Source organism: Pelecanus crispus, chromosome 5, assembly GCF_030463565.1.
Source record: "Pelecanus crispus isolate bPelCri1 chromosome 5, bPelCri1.pri, whole genome shotgun sequence".
NCBI lineage: Eukaryota > Metazoa > Chordata > Aves > Pelecaniformes > Pelecanidae > Pelecanus > Pelecanus crispus.
Window position 1 is genome coordinate 62,937,101 of NC_134647.1, and position 25,116 is coordinate 62,962,216.

A 25,116-nucleotide genomic window follows, 5' to 3' on the forward strand; every position below is an offset into this window, starting at 1 on the left:
CAGAAGCTGTAAATGCACAGACCCTTCTCCTTGGAAAATCACTTTTTAGTTTCTTTTGGGGGAGCTGGATGAGCAGAGACATGAAGGCTGCTCAGATTGTCACTCTTCAGATGACTGCCTCCACTGACACCGCACAATGCAGGAGTCCCAGGCGAGCCTTGTGGTGGGAAGCTCACAGCAAGAAAGGATAAAGAGCAAACAAGAATTGTATTGCTGTTTATAAAAATCTAGCACCTTTTTGGGAAAAGACAGCTTTGTGGGGAAGAAGCAAATGCGTATTTTACCCACCTGTAATCTGATTTTCTATTTCACCTTGCATATGCAAAGACTCCATATAAATGGTTCGATTTCCAATAAATCGTGCACAAGCAATCCCCCTATAGGGCTGGCAAAAACCGTCCTCTTCATATTCGTCACTGAAATCAATCATAAACACAAAAGGGTGAAACATTTCACATGCGACTTTGCAACAAAATGTCACTACAGGGAGCTGGCACTTGTATTATTAGAGGCCGATGCGAGGGGCTTACTGTGTTTGTCTTGCACTCTGCGATTCGTTCTGGGTGACGCTCACCCAGCGCAGGAGCCCACATGCCGCCTTCCCCTCCATTAAGAGCCTGTGATAAGGGATTACATGGTCTTTAGATAGTGCAGGGGGCATGGCACCGGCTTTGTGCCCTGGATGATTTTAACCTTAAAGAATTCCCACAGTGCTGCAGGTATTTTTTAGTATCTCACAAATGATCCTTATATTCAATAAGATCTTGAATATTTATTTTTTAAAAAAACTTCAGCTGCCAGGTAAAAACAGGTAGTGGCATTTCAGGTTAGACAGAATGCATTACTGTTGTATGAAATGAATGTTTTTTGCATGAGGGGGAAGGCTATATTCAGGAATATACACAGCCTTGATTAGAAGATAAAACATAAATGGCCTGAAAAGAAGTTTTATGTTTATTTAAAGCAGCTAACATGCTGTTTTCTATTTTTGAACCAAACTTGTACTTAATATTGATAAACGTAACAGGAAGAGTCATGCTAGCAGAGACAGAATTTAAAGGGTATATAGAAAACCAAACCACTCCCAGCGCTGATACCCTTGAAATAGGAAATGTTTCTTCAATCTTCTGTGAGTGTGGTAACAGTTATTGCTAAAACAGAACCAAAGCTAAGACAGGAGTTAAATAGACAGATTTCTTTCATTAGGTGCTTTGTTTTATGCAATATAGGAGACATTTAATACATAAATCCAGATGTGAAATTATTTGCCAATATTCTTCAAACAAAGCAAAGAAAGGAAATTACTAAACCTCTGAAGACCAGACCAGTCACTGCTTATTTTGAACAGATAATCAACAGCTAAGTGCTGGCACACAACAGATAGTTTTATGGATGTTTTGAGGAGGGGTTTGCATACATGATCACTGAAACATGCACCCAACTGCATGAATCAGCCCTTTTACTTTCTTGCTTTGAGAATCCAGCTGGAGATATTAGGGACCCGTTTTCTGGAAAGACAGACACCTCGGCTCTGCTGAGGCCCCGGCAAAGGGAGATGCCTAATGAAAATTTGCTGATAATTTCTTTGTTATGCACACTGGTACCCACCCAAGACAGCTACTACATGGTTCTCAAATTAGGAAAAATTATATTGCAATATCCCCAAGTATGATCACAGCTGGGTAGGCAACAGGTCACTTTCTTTGTGTGCTTTTTTTTTTTTTTTAATTCATCCTCCCCCAGATGCTGAAAGCCTAACAGTGAAATCAGACTATGCCGTTAATAGGGAAAAATCAGAGCTTTTTTAATCAACTCTGCCATTAAGTTTAACAAAAGACACTTTCATCCCCTCCTGAAGACCTTGGCTGTGAGAGCTTGGAAATGCAAATTACATTTAGGCTCTTTGAAGTCACCCTTTCATTGTGTGCATGGCTTAGAGCAAGCGGCCAGCCTCGCAGCCGGGCTCCCCAGCGTCTTGTCACAGTGGCCAGGGTGAGCTAATGGGATTAGCGGGAAGAAGTGCCAGGATCGCCTTCCAGGACACCCTAAACATCTGCCGGCACTCCTCAGCTACCAGCTCCAGAGCACTGTCCCAGGAGTCAGGCAGCGTTGTTTTCCAGTTCACAGGGAGAAGCTAGACACCATGAATTAACTGCAGTAATTTATGACTGTGAAGACAGGGGGGTGGGAAAGAGGGATGGTAGAGATGGAAACCTCCTTCCACAGACATCTCACTTCAATTGAGAAATCAATGGGAAGGGGTCCAGGCTTCATTGGATAATGGTCCCAAGATGTTCCCAAGTACATTAAAAATTCGATTGCAAAAGCGCAACCTTTAAACTGCCAATTAAACTAGAGCAATGGTAAGCTGCGATGCATCGGATAATGGATAGTACCCAGCCAACACAGATACTCTGAGATGTATGCAGAGAGACACAACCACATCCATGTGTTTCTGCATGGAGTCAGCTCTGGTGAAAGTATTTTTACTCTGTTGGTTCTTGAAGAGAAGATGAAACAGCTGAAACCTGAGCTGAATAACCACAATAGCTACTGCAGGCTCTGGAGGCCAATTCTCCATCTTCTAATCAATAAATCCCCCAATAGGATACAATTTATTATTAATTTATTATTTATTATAATTTATTATGGAATTTAACTCAGGGACTACACTATCAGCAGCTGTTCTTGAAGGTGATCAAGCATTGCAATTTAAGCACACAAATAGGTAGAGAAGACAAAACCATGAGGAATGCGATTAACATATCAACAAAGCAAACTCACCTCAGTGATGCTCACCTTTGAACTAAAGAAGATTTAACTGCAATAGCTGCATGCAGCAAGGATTGCGAGTGAGCAGGGACACCAGTTTACCTGGATGGAAATGCCCCAGGGAGCAGGATTTGGGAGATAATCTCAGAAGATGAAGATTAAAGGGGATCCCACCACCTCTGCCCCCAGGGCTGCATGCCAGCCTTGAATTCACAGAGGTAAAACATGAGTTTAGTAGCTCAAATGGAGCAGACACTACTTTGAATTGTTTTGGAAATCAGCTCCATAATGGGGCAGAAGGATAAATCAAGTATAAAATAAATCGGTATGACAGAAGTACCCCTGAGACACAAGAGGATGCTGTCCCCTGGTCTCCACTCGCAGAGCTGCTCCACCAGGGCATGGTGATAAAGAAAGGAAGTACTGGGCTGTGAGGTTCATCTATTGCTCCTGACAGCTATCAGGAGCTCAAAATAGCAGCTCCCAAAATAGGAGTCCTGATCATAGGCTGGTAACACGTCATTGTGGTTATTGGCACATGCTCATCACTGAACAAGTGGCCACATCTCACTCCCTGGCTCCATTTCTGTGTCATCCTTCATCAGCCATTCAGGGTCACACGAAATCCCCTCTTGCCTCTGCATCTTTTCATGATGTCTCTTCCCTTCCCTCACTCCTGCAGCCCTTTTCTGTGAGATGGCTCAGGATGGAAATGTTTACATCTAGTATTGAGGACCTCCCTGGGCATCCCTTTGGTCCTTGATGGGCAACTGAAGCTGTACTCAGCAATACCCAGGGCAGCCCTGGAGACAACGCTGCTGCCAATGCAGCTGCAGCTTTGCCAGATAGACACTCCCTGAGCCATCGCTCCCCACAATACAGCGTTTTTGGGGGGTGGCCACCAGCTCTCCAGATTCTATCTAAGACCGTTTCCCGCTGAACAGATTGCTGCCGAGGCTGAACACCCTCTGTCTGCCAGACGTTTCATCCAAAACCAGAGCCGTAGCCTGACACAGAGCCCACAATAGCACGCAGAGCTCCTATGCGGCTTAAACACATTCCCCACCTCCTGCTGCCAACTGGCAGCCGCTTCGGTGGCTGGCTTTAAAACGCAGCTATCAGTTTCTTGGGATCAAGGCTGAGATTGCCAATTCCTTCTACACAGTTCATGTTTTGCATACTGCACATGCTTTTTGTAAGCAAATCACAGCATCGCTGCTCAAATGTGTACCTGCTTCATGGTCCTGATCCAATTCTACCCACAAAGGACGGGTTCCTTTGGCTCAAACAAGAAGTAAATCAGGCCTGATTAAGCAATTAATGTGTTAAAATTTATAGTCAAGCTTAAGTCCTAATGAAATGGAAGTCAATCTAAGCCCTAGCCATTGTGATTGGGGATGGACTTATTTGCTTGTGCAAATTCTCTGCTGAATGTCCTGGTTTCGGCTGGGATAGAGTTAATTTTCTTCCTAGTAGCAGGCATAGTGCTGTGTTTTGGATTTAGTAGGAGAAGAATGTTGATAACACACTGATGTTTTTAGTTGTTGCTAAGTATTGCTTATGCTAGTCAAGGACTTTTCAGCTTCCCATGCTCTGCCAGGTGCACAAGAAACTGGGAGGGGGCACAGCCAGAATAGTTGATCCAAACTGACCAAAGGGCTATTCCATACCATATGACATCATGCTCAGTATATAAACTGGGGGGGGTTGGCCGGGGAGCAGCGATCACTGCTCAGGAACTGTCTGGGTATTGGTCGGCGGATGGTGAGCAATTGCATTGTGCATCACTTGCTTTGTATATTATTATTACTATTATTATTATTATATTGTTATTATTATTATGTTACTTTATTTTAATTTCAATTATTAAACTGTTCTTATCTCAACCCAGGAGTGTTTCTCACTCTTACTCCTCCGATTCTCTCCCCCATCCCATCGGGGTAGGGGGAGTGAGCGAGCGGCTGCGTGGTGCTTAGTTGCTGGCTGGGGCTAAACCACAACACTGAACTAGAGAGGCAAGAACTCAGCAGGTGAAAACTGCGGATGCCAGCTTGCAGGAACAACTTCAGCACTAATCACAGCACAGATTTTGGGATCTGGGTGCTGCCCCCCCCTTGACTCCCGCTTCTTCCGTTGCCTGCACCCTGCAACGCCCTGGTGATCACTCAGTGAAGACTACACAAGAAAAAGGAAAGCGCTGGATTTTGATGACAGATGATACAGCACTGTAGCATTTTAAGATTATTTCTTTTCAGATTTGGTTTCCACTCTGTTTTCTGTTTGGGTCTTTAAATATTTCTAGCATTGATGTTTATCTTGGAGCTTGCCCATTGCTTTTAGATCCTGCTGCAGTTCCCTCTGTGACAGTACTTCTGGCTTCATGTAATAACAGCACAACAGATTAAATATACACTATACTCAGGTGTCTTTAAGTAACTGATTGCACAATTTACAGAGGACTGAGTAAGAGCTTTGAAGGACATCCACACCAATTCACTAATGTAATCTGACCTAACCTAGAGCCTGCATCAACATGGGATGCACTGGGTCTTCATGCAGCCCAACTTGACCAGCATCTTTCTTTCTACAGATTACAGAGGCTGCATAGAAAGATAAGCACCGTAATAAGGTACTTCATGTCTCTCTGGGTACATCTGAATATGAGTAAGTGCCTGTATGAGTAAAAGGACCCTGTCCTTCACATACAGTTTAAGATGACAAAGGTCTCAACAAGGGTCACCTAGACGGAGCCAGAAAGAGAGACCAAGTCACAGCACACACAAAAATTTGCAAACAACTGACAAAGAATTCACTGTCACCGCTTGGGTTCATTTTCCCCTCTTTAATTTTCTTTTATTTTGTGCTAGCAATATTTACATCTGTCAACCTGGGGTCAGCAGCAGCTTTTCACATACTGAAATTGTAACAAAATAATAAACCAACCCTAAACCAAAGAATGGCTGGTGCAAGTTCATGTTTCTCCTACTTCCCTTTGCTTCTCACTCAGACCCTCCCAATGGCTTTCTTGGTGTTACCTAACTTCACAGTGAGATCCTTCTCTTCTGTCTGTGATATTCTCTTTCACCCCATCTGACTTTGGCATACTGAAGAGGTAAACATGAAAGCAAAATAGTGCCTAATGGCTCCCTTTGCAAAGGTCTTACAGTGAATGAAAAAGCACACTCAGAAAAGGCAGAGCACTTTGGGAGTCAAACGCCATCCATCGCTGGGTCTGGCACCGCTGTGGCACTGCTGCATTGCTGCAGTGTTGAAACGCAGGGGTGCTTTGTAGGTGTGATGGAGGTGCTGCTCTCCGTAAAGGTTACCTCATTACTGATGTCTGCCACTTTCCGCACGCCACGAACTACCTGGCCCTTTTCCAGGCCAACGCAGGAACAGCAACAGGCAGCAGGACTGAGCGCAGCAGGCGCTCCCGAGACAATGATTCATTAATAGAAGCTCCCCAGAAGGTTGTTTCTTATGGGAGATACAGTAATGCATAAAAATGTGAAAGGAAGGGAGGACTAAAATCTCTGACTTTGCACTGGGATCCCAGAGGGGGTAGTTACAAGGGCTGTATCAGGAGAGATTTCTTCATCTCTTCTGCTCATGGTGTGACAGCTCCAGAGAACTGAAAGGTTGATTTGCCTCCCGGCGCAGCGCCTTTCTGTTGCAGCCTGAAACCAGGGAGAATTTCTAATTGCCTCTGACTTGAAACAGCAGCAGCTATTTAGGCAGCCCCATGCAAACCAGGCAAAGTAGCTTGCAGCAGCGGAAAAGCAATAACAATCAGTTTGCAATTTGTTTCTTATCAGCTCGCACTAAACCTGGAGGGGCTGCATGGTATCCACCTCATCCAAACTCATCTCTGCAGTCTGGTTTCTAAATACAAACCATTTCTGCAAGATTCTCTGTCAAAGTCCACTTCCCAACATACTGCCTTTTCTTTGCCAGTCTTTTTCTAAATTACCAGAAATTGTCCAAATCTAAACAATGCTCCCAGCAAATGTCAACAACGGATCCAGGAACTTAGTTTAGCAAAAGCTTTGTAACCAGGCTTTAAGATTAGTTCACTTAGAAGTATTTAATACATTAATAGAAAAACTGAACGTTGTGAGATTATGTTGTATTTATTTTTACAATACTCAATGTATTAAAAATTCATATTCCAAAGATGGTGTAATTGTGTGATCATTTCTACCATATCCCATGGATTTCTTTCTTTCTTTTCCTTTTTTCCCCTTTTGCTTTAAGAAGGATTTGCATGAGTACCCAACGAGAAAGAATCATAAATACAGGACTGTATTTTTGACCTTGAGCGAAAATGGGTAAAGGAGAGATGTAGGACAAGGGAAGACAGAGTCCCAAATGCTGTGAGTGTCCCAAGACAAGAGGTAGGAGCATCGCTCTCCTTCCTGATTCCTGTTCCAATACCAGCCTGCTACGATATATACTTATGCTTAGGTCTGTTAGTTAGTTGGTTAGATGGGATCATTGGATTACCATTATTTTGGTAACCAAATCTCTAACTGACAGCAATGTACATACAGTGTGAGTACATACAGACAGTGAGGATTAATAAAAGCAGCAGGAAAAAAGAACATCATAATGTTCAGTGACACTGGAAGACAGCTGTGTAAAGCCAGCATGGGATCAAGGTGTGTGTGCAAAGCCAGACTGATTTATAAAGATTTACTGATTTGAAGAGCAAAAGCAAATAAATGCTGTATTATCTCTGAGATCTACCAAGTGGAGATGGAGTAGCTTTGGCTCTGTGTGAAGACTGTCCAGACTTTTTTTTTCACTTACAAATTGAAAGACATTTTGTCTTGCCTAAGAAAAAAATGTTCTACCATAGCACTAAACTAGTCAGAGCTGTTTATCTAAATAATTTATATCCAGCAGCAGAGTACTGATGGGAAAATGCAGCCAACGTTGCCTAGTTCAGACAACCAAGTGCTTTATACCCTTCTCTTCCAAGGAAAAACTGCTGCTTGCTGCAGTGGGACAACAGAAGTGCAAGCGGATGGCTCTGCTCCCATCACCCCAGTGCAGGCAAGTCCCCCAGCACAGCTGGGATCCGCACGGTGCCTGAGGAGACTCTTGAGCCCTCTCAAGAGCTGCATCGAAAGGGTCCTGCTTAATGCTTGAAGCATGCACTTACAAATTTGCAGCCTAAAACTGGGGTTACGGAGGGTGTTGCTTTCGGGGAGTTGACTTCATAATGAATGCTGATAGGTGACAGCACGCAGGGAAGAAACATGCTCTAGAAAACTTTGCAGTTAATTAAAAGGTGTATCAATAAATTATTTTTATTATTAGATATATCCAGTACACCCTCTGTACATGCATTAATGCTGTATAAATTATTTGTACGTTGTTAAATAAATGTATTTTGTTCCATACTCATGTTCCAGCTTCACACAGAATAAAATGGAAAGAGTTTTTACTTGGCAGATATCCCTTAAAGCAAACAGATGAATAATATTCTGTCATACTTTCCAAAGAGCAAAACCCAGTTGCTTGTGCCTCACTTTGAAAATGGGAACATATTGGCTCTGTTTCATAACAATATTTCAGAAATGTGAGGGCTGCATTTTACTTTGCAAAAAGAAGAGAATTGCCCAGACTTGCATGTCACTGTGTAATTTAAGGAAAAGTTCTGTGTAATATAAGCTATTGCTGTTTTGACACCCCTTTAAAGTCGCAGGGCAGCTAGGGTTTAAATGGTTCACTAGAAAAGCACAGGCATAAAATTAAAAATTAATAATGCTGTCCTTTGACATCATTAAATTTACAGAATCCCATAGCACCACTGATACACCTGGTTCCTAAAAAAAAAAAATAAAAAATCAATAAGCAAATATGATCTGCCTAAGTAACTACTTAGTCATTATCTCACATTCCAGACTGATAGCTGGTTTAACATGATGCTTCCGATCCAGAGGCAGATAAAGCACCAAAATTAATGTGAGTTTGGGATGCTGTTTTGCATGGCTTAGCACATGATATGGCACCAAGTGGCCCAGGCCAGCGCTGAGGCCACATTATGGCTATTCTCCGCTAAAACTGGGACAGACAAAATTCCTTGACCCCCCAAAAAAATTCTTACAATTACCCAAACATATTAGTCTGAGCATTTCTCGGGGCTGCATATCGTTGCACTCCCCTCCCCCAGTCACTTCTCGTTAGAGGATTTCGGTGCTGAAAGGAGGCAGGGTTGTGCAGAGACATAAACATCACTGGTGAGAGCTGACATGTGTTTTCTACTAACCTCATCTGGGCAGTGCGGCAGCATCCACAGTTTTGGAAGCTTAATAAAATACATCTCTCATGCAATTAATCCCTTGGCAAGGATGCACCGAAGCAATTACTGCGTGTTTTTCTTTGTCATCGTAAGAAAGTTGTACAGTGTCTTTATCAAAATTACTCATTTCAGGGAAGCAAAAGCTGCCTAGAAAAGCTCAGAAACAGTGGCCATGAATTTGATCTAAATATTGACCAAAAATAAATAAATTAGCTGTGAGGTTAGCCTCTGAGATTCACTGTTTTCCTCCTCTTAAACACTTTGTAACAATCCCTTCCTTACCAAAACTCCTCCTGCAAAGTCAACAGGCATTCCTGCAAGGGAGGATGCGAGCCGGCCGTGCGCTTGCTCAGCAGCTGCAGCTGGTTAGGAAACAGCCCTGGTAACAGCGTTTGGATCTTTCCTGGCAGCTTTCTTACATCATTATTCAAGATGAACTGCAAATCATATGCTCGTAGTTATGGAAATGGCAGGAAACTTCTTGCACTTACGTTTTGTTTGACAAAGCTATTTTAAGGTTACGTTTGGAAGGTCGGTTCTTCCAAGTTTCTAGATGCAGAGGAAAAAATGTAAAATGTTTTTGAAGAGCAGTCAAGCAGGATAAGATTACAAGTGCTAAACGTTGCCTCTTCTATCAAACCTTTGTACTGCACAGAAAAACACACTCCCACCTCCTGGATTCCCTCACGGAGCTGCAATGATCTCACACACACGTTCCTTATCCGCCTCTCATCAGGCATTAACCTTCAGATAACAGTTTTTGATGGAACGATCATCAGCTTCACCCCATAAATTGTCTGCAGCCGCTCTGCCCTGAGTGATACCAGACTCCCTCTCTGCCCCACAGGGGCTCAGACCATTGGTCTGACAGCCCTCGGGAGTGGACGGACAGGACCAGACCTTATCACATCCACATCCATCTCCTACACAGCAAGAGAGCAACCCTCGGACACTGCACCGGGAAGCTGGACACGAAATAAGACAGACAGGCAAAGGGAAGAGACTTCCTCTGTCTAAGCGCCTCAGCCCCATCCCTCAGATTTTTGTCCAAAACCCTAATAACTGGGACCTTTTTGAATGCACATTTTATGAACAGCCTCAAAGTGTACTACAGTGTGCTGCATCTCCATCAGCCGCCCATGCCCAACCATCATGGCTTGGTGCAGCTCTATTTGTACAAGTGATATCAAGCTACCAGGTCTGATGGAGCTCCTTAATCAAACATCTTACTGCTTTCATATGCATGAAAAGTATTTAAGTGACCTATTTGACCGGGAAGCTGATATTCCCCGGAGACCATTCTCCACCTATAGCATTGCCATATGGGAGAGTTACCACACATTTGCTTGGTGCTGCATAAGTCCGGCACTTTTCCACATAGGAATGGGAGAATAACACACCCTTCTGCCTCTCAGGGTCTGTCAGGAGGATATATGTAGGACTACAAATAGGTCATATCACAAAGGACATACTCTAGATTGCATTCAGTCCCTACTCAGATAGAAATTCCCAATACTAAGGAATTTATTCATTATTTAGTCCCATGAAGTTACAGCGGTTATTCAGATTTCATTGAGCAATAAAATAAGTTGCAGATTACATTGTGCATCTCCCTCAGAAATTTGATTTTTCCCCCCTCATAATATACAGAAAAGTGCACCTCTGTGATATATTAAAAAAAGAAACTTTAAATATGAGAAATACAGTCAAGGTTGAGTCACCTTCCAAACGGCTTGATCTGGACATTAAGGGCTTTATTCCCAAATATTTTACTTCCTCTTTACAGGCATAACGGGGCCTCAGAGCAAGTGTTCATGCAACTGACACCACATGAGAAGGTCTCTACACCAAAAGCATGGCATAACCAGGCTTCAATGCATAAGGAGCTGGGTCCTCTGAGGAGCACTGATTTGATAAAACAGCAAGGACAAGGGTACTTTGAACCCCTGTGATTAGAAGAGGCTGAGAATAATAACAAGATTTTAAGTAACACCTTTCTGTTTGCCTCACATTAAATCTCTTTTGTCAGATGCCCTTTTTTCAAGGAAAAATTAACATTTTAAATTTTTCAGTTAGCATTGGTAATGATTCCTGTCTCTCTCATGACTGCTTATTCGTTGCTGAGGACTGAGACTGCTCAAGTGTTCAGCAAAAGAGATTTTGCATGCTACTGTATGATACACACCTAACTTTGCAACAGAATAGTCAAGGTTTCTGGAATACATAGGAAATAACACACATTCATAAATGAGAACATCAAACCCGTAAACATCTAGTCTACAGCAAAAGACAATTTTGGGGGGGAATAAACACATAGACTATTTCAATAACATGGGAAAGTATCTTCATTTTCAAGCTATTTTTCCATCCTATGCATTTTTTTTCTTCCTCTCCTGTGGAAGAACACCCAAAATTCCCATTCTCCAGCAACGTGTCTTAAAGACCTGGTTTATTCCCTGATAAAACTATTGCAAATTGTTCTTTGCCTGGGAGGGACTTCTTACCGAAGGCGATATCCCGCTCCTTCCCGGGCCTCAGGACACTACAAATAGAGCTTTGAACTATTCCTAACCAATACAAAAACTTGTAAGCACCAAGAGTCAATACTGAGCACACAAAATGAGTTTCAGAACTTCTGCAGCCCATTTTATCTCTCACTAACTCTTTCCTGCTTTACCTTATTTTCTGAAGTCACAGCTTTATTTCTGCTCCTCCCTCCCCTCTCCTTCCTTCTAACATTTAATTTGTCTTATGTGACTCAAATAGGTCTTTCTTCTGGTGACCTAATATTTTAACCTTAAGCATGATGAAAAACAGACTTCACAAATCTGACACTTGAATTAAAATTGAAACACATGCCTCAGCACAAGTTAATTAAAAATAATACATATGTTAGCTTGTTTAAACTATTATTTGACCAAAAATTTGCACCCATCAATAACTACTATAGTCTACAATTGCTACAAAAATAACAGTAACCACCATAAGCTCAAACTCACTGCAAAAAATAGCTATATTACTTCTCCTTTTATTTAACAAAAGTTTTCACAGCTCCTGCCGAAGCTGCTGAGCCAAATTACTGAGCTCTACCCAAAGAGATCCTGGAGCACACAGTGTGTGTGAGGACTGTCTGAACACGGGGGCACGGGTACAGACTTCAGCATACTGGTACCCCAACACGAGTCCTGTACCTGCTCAGCATTGTGCGTCACTGTTAGATGCCCCAATACTAATTCAGATACCAATAATTAGTTGCAGACAACTAATTTTACAGACACATAGCCTTGTTCCTCTCAATGAGGTAACTTTTGCCCTGAAATGCCTATCTGTGGTTCCCTTTGATGGGACAGGGGAGAGGCCAGGCACTACAAAGTAAGGACAGTGGATGGAGAGCAACTACATGGAAAAAGATGATCTGAAATTCCAGACTCCTTTAAAAAATCTAGCGGAAAACATATTTTTCTAAACAGCCTTTCTAGGAATTATGTCTAGGTAGGAATACAGCATTTTTCTCTGCTGATGAGCAATCTGGGGGTTGCTGGGTTTATGAGCATAAGACTCATACTTCAGCTGAGGTAGCTGGTAAGTCCAAAATGGTTTTAAGCAGTTAGTCTTACTGAAATAGTTGGTCAAGTTTAACAACTGTGAAAACATTTAAAGTTCACATAACTTGCAGGTCTATCATAAATTCTGCTCCTGACAGACACACATAAATAGAGGCTCCTCAGCTGGGAATAGCCAGTCTGCTTTAAAGGGTATCATGAGTTATATTAAACTGAGAATGTCTTGTGAAAAAGATTGCTTTCGAGATAAGAAACTCATTCTTAAGACAACAAACATGAGAAAAAATATGCTTCAGTGAAAATTCAGATCTGTCCATCCGTTCCCTAATGGTAACCGGATAAGGCACGGCGAATTTGTTTGTTTTCTTTGAAAGCATTTTGCCTCTCTACATCGGCTGCACAGACCAGCATGAAGCAACCATGCTTCAGTAACCAGTCTGGGGACCAAAAGATTTGTATTTCAGTTAGCCTTGAGAAGGATGCCCAAACCTAAATTCTGAAAATCCTGATCTGAAGGAAGAATTGTGTGAAAATGGCAGCTTTCTAATCAGAAATGAGCCAAATCCCTTCTAAAACTTTTGTTCTTAGAAAGAAAGGCAGTCACTGCCTTTTCCTCCTGCTACCCCAAAAGAGTGAATATGTTGCAACACGCCTTCCTGCCTATTTTCTGGCAGCAGCATTAAAAGAATTAAAGCAAATTCTGACTGCCATTTTTTTATTTCTTGTTGAGGTAAATAAAGATGGAAACATCTAATTTTGCAAAGCCAACCAGTTTGAAACGCTACAAGCTTACAATGTTTGTCTGAGCAAGTCAAAGAAAAGCCCAGCTTGTTTGCGGTGAGGTGTTGGTAGAAAACATGTAACTCAATGCCACTTCGCAGCTCATTTACAGCCAATAATTGGTATTCAAGGTGAAAAAACCACTTTCCTCTCCCCATAACCAGCAGCATGTTTTTTATGATCCAAGTGGCAGAAGACGGAAAAGGTACATACTTTTCTGGACTTGTCCAAGTTTGCAGGATATGCAATTTATTGATATTTACCACCACCAACAACAACAAAAAGCTATCCCAATTGTTTTATTTAGTTTTACTTTATTATTCCAGTGTATCAGCAATTAAGAATAGTAATTCGATCGAATTTTGCATTAGCAGTAATTATGCTAACTTGCCACTGTGAATGGATCACAAATTTCTAAGACATTTTACACATGATTACTTGTGTGCTTTGATGCAAACTATGTTCAAGGTACTCATTAACATCTGGCTGTACCATTTCTCAGTAAGAAAGTGCAGCTGTGTCTGCCAGACTTCCTATCTGTCTCCACATGGCGTGATGGGCTGAGCTGCGTGACACCAAAATTTTAGCTGCAATTCTGAAATTAATTGGTATTGATAAGGTTATATGCACGTTATGTATTATATTAATGCATTCCCTCACTGGAAAAATATTGTTTAAGATAATAGAACTATTTCTAGAACGTTGTTTTAAGAAAGTCTGTCCTGGCATACTTTTGCAGTTGTACTTTATCAAATCTAAAAGCTGTTTTTTATCTTTGAGTAGGTGAAATGCTGGTTCGTATCAATACTAACTCTTATCGTGGTCTGGTAATATAAAACATGTATTTTACAACTGCATAAAAAAATTAAATTAGGATTAAGCCAAATATTTTAAAAGGCATGCACACATACCATCCATGCAGCAAAGCGATTTACGCACAGTATGTGTGAGATGAAAATCAAAGGAAACACTGGTATTTATATACCATGGCTCCTTTTATCCAGCCGAGGAACTTTATTTTGGCAAGACCACGACTGCCCGTTTTGTCTCACAAAAAAGCCTTATATGCCAAGGATATTCACATTGAAGAAAAATATGGAGCAGCTCCACAGAAACCCATGGAGTTCCTCTGGGTTTATCCCCATACAGCTGAGATCAGACTCTGAAACAGTCGCAGCTCCTGATGCCAGCTATTGCCCCGAACACAGCTCCCAGCACAAAGCAAACATTCTCCAGATAATTCCTTCACATTTATCGTTGCTAGAATAATATTTTCTCATTATCTTTTGTTCCTTTCAAATCTGCAAAAGACAGTACGTTCACGGAAGGTCAAATCCTCATCTGCTACTTGTGCCTGGGCTAATTTGCATCAGTTGAGGAGGAAAAACTGACACCACCAAATTTTAAATAAATGCTAAAAAATTACCATGAGAAGCAAAAGTCAGACAAGGAGACTTCTGAAACTAGCATAGCTGCAAACAGTACAGAAGAGGTTTTTACTAAGCTTTTAAGTCCAAGATTAAGAGATTCTGCTATAATTCGTATTTGTTTCTCGCAAGACAGAAACAGTGGAATTGTCAATAATAATGCAGAGTAAATGCATTTATTTATTTATCATATAAATAGAACAAAACAGTTTCTATTCCAAAAGTAACTAAAGAAGACATTGGACAGCACCTACTAAACCTAGATCTTTTAAACACAGGCAGGTCAAGACAGCTTGCATCCAAGAATTGTAAAAGACAATGTCTCCATGATCTCTTCACGGCTGTTGACTTAACCGACTGCCTGGCAGCCGTTGCATTGCCGGAGTTCACACACATTGTGGAAAGACCCAAGTGACTCCACATCTGCTGGCCTTACACCATCCAAGACAAAACAGTGGAATGGCTGAAATAAAGCCCAAACAACACAGGATTTGAAGCGGTAACAGAGCTGGTGGTGATTCCCAGGAGCTTATGGAAAAGAGACCTCTCAGACGCGCTTTGGCGAAGTCAAGAGTTGGGTTGTAAAGATAATAATGTTTGTATATTTAGAATCTTAGAAAGGCATTTGACTTTACACAGCACAAGCATGTTCAGAAGTTAAAGACAGATAAAATCAACTTGACTTTTTTTTTTTCCAAGGATGTGTCCTAGTTAATTCAAAACCACTGAATTTGGAACATAACATACCCAAGAGAAGTACTACAGCTTGTGCTGTCCCCAGCGTGATTAGATGGAGGACTGCAATGGTCTCTTCTCACCTCTAAAACCTCCAAATCTCTAAACTAGCTGTGAACCTTGAAAGGGGATCGGCTTGCTAAGTGTTCTTGGTGCTAATTGCTGGGCAGAACTGTGGCAAAAGAATGTGCCCATTCATCTCAAGCAAAATCAGGACTGAGAGAAAATTTATTTATTTAAAGTAAATTTACTGACACGAGAAATTTGCCTGGAAAACTATGTCAGGGTAACATTTGCGATTAATTTTTGCTTAACATGGATCTTTGTTGGCTCAGGCATCAATAATAGCATCCAACTAATAACAGGTCAGATGATAACTGCTTTCCTTCCCCACCAAGGTACCCACACATATGTTCCTGTTAACAAGATCAATAAACTTGACACATTCTGAAACCGATGATTAACTCCTTTTACAGTATTTGAAGTTGCCCAGGGTTATTGCTTTGAACGGCCAAGGCTAGAGCGTCATGTGTGTTTTTAATTATCAGGATAAATAATGTAACACCTTATAATCTTCTTCCTCACACTTAATGATTTTGTGATGAAGTAACATAAATTGCGATTGAGTATGTAACTACATACAGAGGGGCTGCGCAATGATGTTATCTTTATAGGAAAACTCATTCTGAAGGTTTTACACCATATTGCAGTAGTGAAAGCAGCTTGGGTCAATACAGATTTATTCCCATTTTTAATGTTTTTACTAGACTGAAAAAACACTTGCCCCAAGACTGAAACCACTGGTTCTCCTAAAGGCTGCGGAAGCCCGGGGTAAACTCTTAAGTTGAGCTCGGCGTGATTGACGTGTCCTTGCAACAAGGAGCCGCACTGTTAGTTCAGGGTGAGGATTGTTCCCTCCAGCTTCACGTGGGCTTTCACAGCCCCTTTGTCACAGGGCTCTTGCTCACAACACTCCTGACGTTGGCTGATTACAGTGTGCCTGCCAATGGCAGTGGGTGGCCCTTTTAAATTGCTGATTTTCAGGTGGTCTTCACAAAAGAGACCCACTTGAGTGTGGGGATGCCTGAAGCTTGCCTGTACTCATCCTCGCCCGGGAGCGGAGGAGCTTGCTCCGAGCAGGCACACTGGGCCAGCACAAGGGAGGTAGGACGCTATTCAAGGTGGAAGGAGAAACACCCCATAATCACTGAACCATTTATGAAATCAGGATATCTAAAGATACATGGGGGGGTGATTAAGGAAGGAAATTTTGCAGCTGCCCAGCTCCTGGCAGGGGCAGCAATTTTGAGGGACAAGCAGCAGTCCAGCACACGGCTCCAGGTCCCAGTCCTGGGATGTCTCATTAGAGGAAAAAGCAAAGGCTCGGTGCTGAGTCCATATGAAGGGGGAGGAGAAGCACAAAGTGTCCATGGGAAGCGGGACAGGAAGAAGGGGGCTACATATGGACAGAGACAACTTTTCATATGGGTGAAAGAGAGCCTAGGACAGGAAACAAATCCATCAAACAGAGGCCACAGACACTGCCTCTCTCCTTTCCAGTACCCACGCTTTGTTTGCAGTACTGTAATTATTATTATTACTATTTTTCGTTCTCTTGAATAATTCCTACCACAAGCAACTGGAGATTTCACTACCCTAATGTTTCAAATGCTTCCATCTTAACTCACTTTTCAGCCTGCTGGTAGCAGGGCTGGCAGCTAGCAGATAAAACAAAAACCTGCTTGAAGTTGTGCCCAGAGTTCAGCCATTGCATGCCATTATGATCTGATGAACCTCCAACAGATCCCTGATTGCTCCTCCTCTTCTTGGTTCCCCATCAACACAAACTGAAAATAGCAGAAGAGGATTTGTTTAAGGAATATCAACAACAGCTGGGCACTAAAGTAAAAGAAGAGCAAAATGAGAAAGAGATTTAGATTTACCCACTGAGATTTTACTACCTGGTTATGCAGGGTATTTTATTACAACCACAGAAACATTACAGGCCTTTAAATAGGATTTCCCTTACAATTAAAGGCCTTACAGTGTAAAGGAATCTCACTGTACCTTGGAGATGACCTCAGACATTAACTGGTTTCTGAAATGTTTGACTATTTCTTTATTTCATCTCTTACAACTGATCAACTCCCATGGCTGTGCAAACTGCCAGAAGCCCAGGAAAGTGCTGTAAGGACATTCGACCACCAGAAGTTGCAGGTTTTTAAGTAAAACAAGACCATATAAGACTTTTAAATGCGCTTGCTCCATGTGACAGAAGTTCAATTTTCTCTTTCAGAAAATCATAATAAAGATGACTGATTCACCATTTCATTTGTCAGTTTTCTGACTTAGTTACATTTAACTCATTCCATGACAGCTAGAAATCATTTTATACCATAAGTACATGACACAGGTTGTACGATTATTTCCCTTCTTTCCTCCTACATCTAAAGACCTTTACACCCATCTCCCCAGAAGTAACACCTGTACACATTGGGCAACAGTGCTAATGAGACAACAGCCAGACAAGAGAAACTCAAGTCCCGCAACACCAAAATCTTACATTGACTGTCATCCCACCGCAGGCTGGTGGGGAGGGAAATCAAGGAGGTTGGTCCAGTCTTCTAGCTTTTTGTTGTGTTTTTTTTTTTTAAACTGCTTAAGATAGACCAGCAAACCCCCAAAATATAATAGAAAGCTCCAAAAGCCTGGGACTGGGAGGGAGGAAGCTGTGACACTTGGACTACAACATAAAACACGCCCCAAACAACAGTATTCATCTCTATTTTAGCAACTCTTAGATGAAGAGCCATTGAAGAAGGTACTGCATTGTAAATATATACAAATACAACAACAGACCAATAATCTCTGCCAGAAACTTTTAAGGTACTGTGTTGTCCGAGCATAACACAAATCAGGTCTAATCCCATGCGAATCAGAGACACTCTAAACCACAATTTTTTATTTGCCCTTTTTGAGGACAAGACATACATTCAGGGCAAGTCCTTTCTAAAATAAAGCCGCACAAAGACAGGCTCTGTTTAGCCAGTACTGTAACCTGACCCGGCCCAGGAAGAGTGAAATTAATTGTAATATTGTCAGGTCTTGCCTCACAGCCTTCGGGCTCAAAGAAATCCTTGTAAGTAATTTAAATTGCTCTTATGATTAGAGCTAAATGAGATTTTTTTTGATGAAAATTGTCTTAGAGAGAAAATATCATCTTCTGAAAACTGGAATGTTCCACAAAAACACAGTGGTTTGGACGAAATTGCTGCTGCAATCTTTTAGCAGCTCCAGAAAGAATTTTTGGGTTGGCTTCAAAACAGCTGTTATCTGGAATGACCATATGAAATGTGGGAAAACCAGGTTATACCTCTGTTCTAAAGCAAAGCCAGCATCTTCCTCCTCTCAAGTGAGTATATGCTGGGCTAGGGGCTATGCAACATTTATTTTCTGAGAAAAATGCCTAATGGTCCCAGCTTCATTTCAACATGGAATAAAACCAAATACTGAAGGCTCAATATTTTTAATCAAATCCAATACTTTTTTCCAACCAGTCTTAGCTGCAGCCTTAATGTGGAGCTTAGTAGCATGGGTCCTCTGTCCTGAGGTGGACTGAACTCCTACCCAGACAACTTCTGCAGGGGAGTTCAGTGGGAAAAAGGCCTCTGTGTGACATTAAGGATATATGGCATTAACAGGAACAATACTTGGCAGGTCTGACTATTTGGTTTAACTCACAAGACTCCGCTTATTATTAGTAAGACAGATTGCCAACTCTGCGTAATGATCTTTTTTTTTGCAACAGTTAAAGAATATCTCCATAAACACAATACCCTGAAGGCTGCAGGAGATGATAGGGTAAGTAATGCAACTTTTCAGCCTTTCCTCATTTTTTTCCTTTCTGTTGCCAAACAGAAGAAACTTCAAAATGATCCTCACTTTGCTCCTTTTTAAACAAATCAGAAAAATATGCACAGTCTCTAACTCACGGTCAAATTATATACTTACAGGATTTCTTGAAGTGTTTGTATAAACACTGACAATTGAGATCACCAATTAGAGAAAGGAAAATCTATCCTCTACCCACACTTTAGGTATCAGCCCCTCTAGGCTCCTGTGTGGAATTTGAAATGTTCCTAGATCCACAGTGTTAAAAAATGACAGTAAGTTATCTGAGCCTAGTTCATAATGACAGCATAAATTCACCTTTCAGTGTTATCCTCAGCATTTATCAAACATGGTCAAACAAGCCCAGTGCAACAGGACTAATGCAGTAAGGCTAAAGTAACATGCTAAAAAGCAGCTAAATATAAGAAGGCACAAGACCTGATCCAGTTATTTCCAAAATACTGAAAGCTGAGCACTTCCTAAGCAAGTAAAAGCAATTTCATCTTTTCACCTTCACTTTCACCGTGGGTTGCAATACATGCACAATCCACACTGCCTGCCTCCTTCTAGATCTCTGTGGACATGCTGAGAAACTCTTTCACTGTATAAAATGCACTGTACGTACTTTTTTCCCCTCTGTTTGGATGTGCAGTGGAATTAGCACAAGAACTCTGTTACCACTTCTTGAAGAAGGCCACCATGCAGAGCTGAGAACTGATTTTGCCAAGAAATTAAATAGCAGTGCTTGAGTTCCTATCCTCAGGTACCACAGAGCAGTTGCTGAAGTGAGCTCGGTATAGCAGGATGCTGCACTAAGCTGCCTGTGTAGACTTGTGTGTGAGAAAAAAGATGTGGTGAGCAGGCAATGGTGCTGCTCATAAGCAGACAAGCTGGCTTCAGGATGAGGGAAACAAAATGCTGGGGTCAAGTTTTCAACTACCCCAGCCTCCTGGGGTCTTGCTACAAATCCTGTGTGCAATGTCAGGGGTTACTGACTATGCAACTGGGTCATATTAAAGCCTGGTAGAAATAAAAGTACAAATACTCTTCAAATACTGGCTGTAGCATGCCACAAAGGCCATTTCTATACCAAACATTTATTTGCATATGTAGTTGCTATGGGTGATCCTGTGCAGAATGAAAACAAATCCAGTTCTTAATAGCACATTGTCTTTTCCCTTGTATTATAAAAATGCATTAGGGAACTCTGGCTCCCAATGTCCAAGTCATAATGTACTTCATTCATTTTTCCCTCCCCGCTTAAAAAAATATTGACATCAGTGTAATTAATTTGTTTTCAGATAATACAACTATGTCTCTATATTGCGTCATACCTGTCCTTCATGCTGCATGAAGACAGAAGGGCTTTCCGTTTGCACTACAGGCAGATAAGGGTGGAACACTTCAGCTAAAATTTGTAAAAACATTTATCAGATACCCTTTCGAAAGTGAAAAGCACTTTCTAAGGTCAATCTTGATCCAAACTACAGGCCAGTTTCTTTTCTGTAGATTTATCACAGCCTAACAAAATACAGTGTAACCCACTTCATTAGTAAGAGCTGGGGTAAGAGCTCTGTGGCAAAGAACTCGGATTTTTGCAGCATTGCTCACATGAAAACCAGTGGACGACGCACAGCCACAGCCCACAAGAACAATAACCCAGTGGCACAGGTTTTGGCCTGCACCTCCAGAGACAGAGCTCAATTCTCTATTTTGTTACAGGCTACACATGCAACAGCTTGGGCAAACCACTCCAGGGTGTCAAACCCATACAAGGTGACCAGGGTGACTTCAGCTACATCTGAAGGAGCACAAACAGCTGCAGTTAAGGCAACTGAAACACACCTTTAATCTTAGTCTGGCTCAGTTTCCCATATGCAGTCTGGGAGATAAGAGGAGATAAAGAGGCAAAGGATCCTGGGATTCTCAGATAATGTGTATATTTAGCTACGTAAGTACCTTGAGGTAGATAAAATGCACTAGAATACTGTCTATAACCAATTCATTTAATAGAAGACACAAATACGGCTTCCTAAATTCTGTACCACATTTACACAGACATTTTCATTTATTTTTGCTTGCTCAGGAAAAGCCCAACAGCATGCCTCCTCCTAAACTGTACACCCTGGTGCCTCGGCAGTCACCTTACTGCCCTCGATCCTACAGGAATCTCACAAAGCAAATCGCAGCAGAATAATCAGAACATGGCAAAAGGTGAGACAGTGGCATAACAAATAACTGTGCACCAGATCAAAGACCCAGTGAAGAGGACAAGTCCAGCTCTCCCTGGAAACATTTCAATTCCATGACTGGCATGTTCACAGCAGATAATCTGACTCTCAGACCCTGGCAAAACTAAGGGGAGTATTATTTTCACTTGGATGAAGTAATGCAACAGAACGTAACATGGTTTCTGTCAGCATCAGCCACTCAGACTTCATCTTCATACCGCATGATTTTTTGTGGACAAATATATTTATATTGGCCTCCACATAGAATATCCCACTTCAAGTTTGCATCTCAGATCCTATATGGCGTATGTACAAGCTGTTGCACCAACACTCAGTGGAGCTAAAACTCATGGGACTTGCCTTCAGTCCTCATTCAAAATTTCCACCGTCACTCAGCAACGCTGAGGTAGTTTCTGTGACAGCCACAAAACATGTTACAGGACTGGAAATCAAGGTACCTCCTTCACCAAGATCCTGGGGGGCCAAGCCTCGTGCCCAGCCTGGGCGCAAGAGCCCTGGGGTGCTGGGGGCTGGCCGTGGGCAGCAGCAGGGAGGTCAGTCTCAGGGTGCTGCTGGAGTGGCTCTCCAGTGAACCTGCTCTTGCCTCTTTATCGGATTTTTTCTTCTATAAAATTTAGCTTCTATGGCCAAAAGGGGGAAGTCTCTCTTACTCTTTGAATTCCACAATCAAATACACAGTTGGCCAAGTCTCACCTGGATGCTGGCCAGTGGTTATGTGTTTTCTCGTTGAAGGAACCACGCTGACATCCAGCCACACAGAGCCACTGTACGAAAGATCTGTTTTACTAAAAAACCCAGATGTGTTTAACTAAAAAAAAAAAACAAAACCCAAAAAACCCCCAAAAAACCTTAATCACTGAAAAAGAGGATGGGAGAATCCTGTGGGGTTTGTGGTTTCACAAGCCTTGCAAGCTATTTCTGGGAATCACAAACCCTATTTGGTTTTATGAATCAAATGCCCTTAAAATTAGAGCCTCGCCTCGCCTCGCCTCGCCTCGCCTCTCTCCTCTCCTCTCTCCTCTCTCCTCTCTCCTCTCTCCTCTCTCCTCTCCTCATTCCCGGTGGTTAAATAAAGAACAAAACAATACCATATTTAGGTTATATATATAGATCTATTAAGAATAAAAGGACTGTTCAAGAGCAATACTGACACAAGCACTGTATATATTCTACTCAGGAGGTACCAGTCCATGGTATACACATCCAGTCTGATTACATTCATGCCGTTGTCCCTCTGCCGCACAGTAACCACCGCACATCCAAGCGCAGTAATATTGATGAGCTACTCATTTTTCTCCTTTAAAACCTAAACCACTGTGTCTTGCAAACTTACAGAATACTTCCAAAAGGTACTACGCTGTTCTTCCAATGTTTCCACTGTAATAAAGTCAAAAGTCTGTGTTGCTGAGTGAACTATTTCACCTGCAGGTTAAGCCTTTTTGAAATGTACTCACAACACAGTAAGTTGTGTGTGGTTTTTGTACAGCTCCGACACAGAATATACAGAGCATTTTCCTGAACTCTTCCCACTGGACTACACTCCAGCAGGGTTTGTGCAGCTCATTTTCAGACTGGACCATGTAAAACAGCTTTTTCGCTTTCTTTCCCACTATAGCTCTTGTAGCAGTTCTTGAACAGAGTGCAAGTGTGCTCCACCTCCTCTAATTTCACTGACTAGCACCTAGGATTTCTCCTGGAGTGGATGAAGTTCAGGGCAAGCACAGGGCCATCGCTCCAGGTAGTGGAAACAATACAGAATTGAGAAAAAAAAGACAATAATAATGGAAAAGATTGGGCACACAACCATTTTCCAGGCCAAAGTATCTCTACTGTTATATTAAATTTTCTCATCTCCAGGAATCTGCTGTGCTCTGACCTCAGCCCTTTCTGATTTCGATCTCTGTAGCAACAGGAGAGACCTGAGGTTAAGATACACACTTCTACATCCTTACAGTGCCAAACCTTGCCGTGGATGATGGATAAAAAATGAGTTTCAAAGTGATGTGAAGCACAGGAACTTCAAAAATAATGTTAAAGTTATGGTCTTTTAGGAAATTTTTAGAACAGATGTCTCCAGCCACTAATATATATGTGTGTACAATATATATACACACACAGAAATATGCAATGCACAAGTATGCACCGACATGCTGGAAAATAGTTAACTAGCAAAATGCTCCCTTTGATCTTCCTCAAATTATTCAATTAATTATATTTGAGTTTGCATTCATAAATTCCATGGAAAAAAGAAAGGGCTAAACTATCTGATGGTGGCCTTTTACACCAAGAGCCAGCAGGACCTGACTTACCTGCCAGAAGAGGCCCCTGCCCAAGACTCCTGCCTGTTGTGGAGGTGCCCTTGACACCATCCACTTTATGGAAACTATTCCAGTAGTCCAAAAGCCAGAGCCAGTGTGGCCGCCCAGCTCCTGGGCATGCATCCGGACTGTGGGACAGAGGCGTTGGCACTCTCCCCACAGCTCACTGAGCTGCTTGTAGCTGGCGCTGTATCTGTAGCACCTTCCGGCAAAACAAAAGATAAAATAGTGATTTATTTATAAAGCAGGAGTGTGGGTTGTTTTTTATTTTTAAACAAAAGAAGCTTCTTCAAGCTATGTCAGAGACGCAGAGCAGCAGAGCACATTAATGGAATGTAACTCCACAGCCTCACAGATAAGGGCTTTAAAGCTGACCTTTGCCAAACACAAGAGAGTTAAAGGAAGGACGTTCAGGTCAGACAGTGCTTTACGCTGCAGCAATACCTTGGGTTCTTGATTTCCTTATGGACTGTAGTGGTATGTTTCTGCTGGAGTTTCCTTCATGCGCTTCAAACTGATTTGCAAATAAGACATTTGGCTTTAGCTAACTATAACAGTGCTTAAGGAAAGCAGAAAGAATAAGGATAGAACACACATGTGAATTATTATGTTATCTAGCATTGTCTGTCTTCTTTTACAGAAGTCATCCATTTAACCTTTTTATTTTCAAGCTACAGTTGGCCCACCTATTCTTCTGCCATCACATCAGTGCAGAACTCTGCACCTATAAATTATGCGAAGAAAAAGTGCTGAGCATATGGATTTTTTTAAAAACGTGATCCTCAAATTAAATCCTTAAATGAACAGAACCTTCCACCCGTGGTAGATTGATAAAGACAACATGGGAAAAGCACACCCACTGAGCAAGGCTGCTACTTGCCATCAATTTTGTTCATTGCCTTATCATAGGAGAAGAAACTCATGCTGATAAGGCACAAACACTACTGAAGTATGAGTTTTCATTTCCACAACATCCTTCAAAGCGCCTTCCATATTTAGCCTTCATTTAACCACTGTAAAATAATATGATACGTCCCTATGATGTGTCCATTTGCTCAGAGCAACACCAGC

At 41.8% G+C, this 25,116-nt stretch overlaps 1 protein-coding gene across 1 annotated transcript in view; it reads right to left on the bottom strand.

Moving 5' to 3' along the window:
• The window catches only part of ROR1 (receptor tyrosine kinase like orphan receptor 1), a 171,421-nt gene that overhangs the window by 12,197 nt on the left and 134,108 nt on the right, over positions 1-25,116 (bottom strand). The window contains exon 5 of the mRNA XM_075710915.1: positions 289-416. Within this exon, the coding sequence (XP_075567030.1) occupies positions 289-416 (128 nt within the window). The remainder of the gene's footprint in view (positions 1-288; positions 417-25,116) is intronic.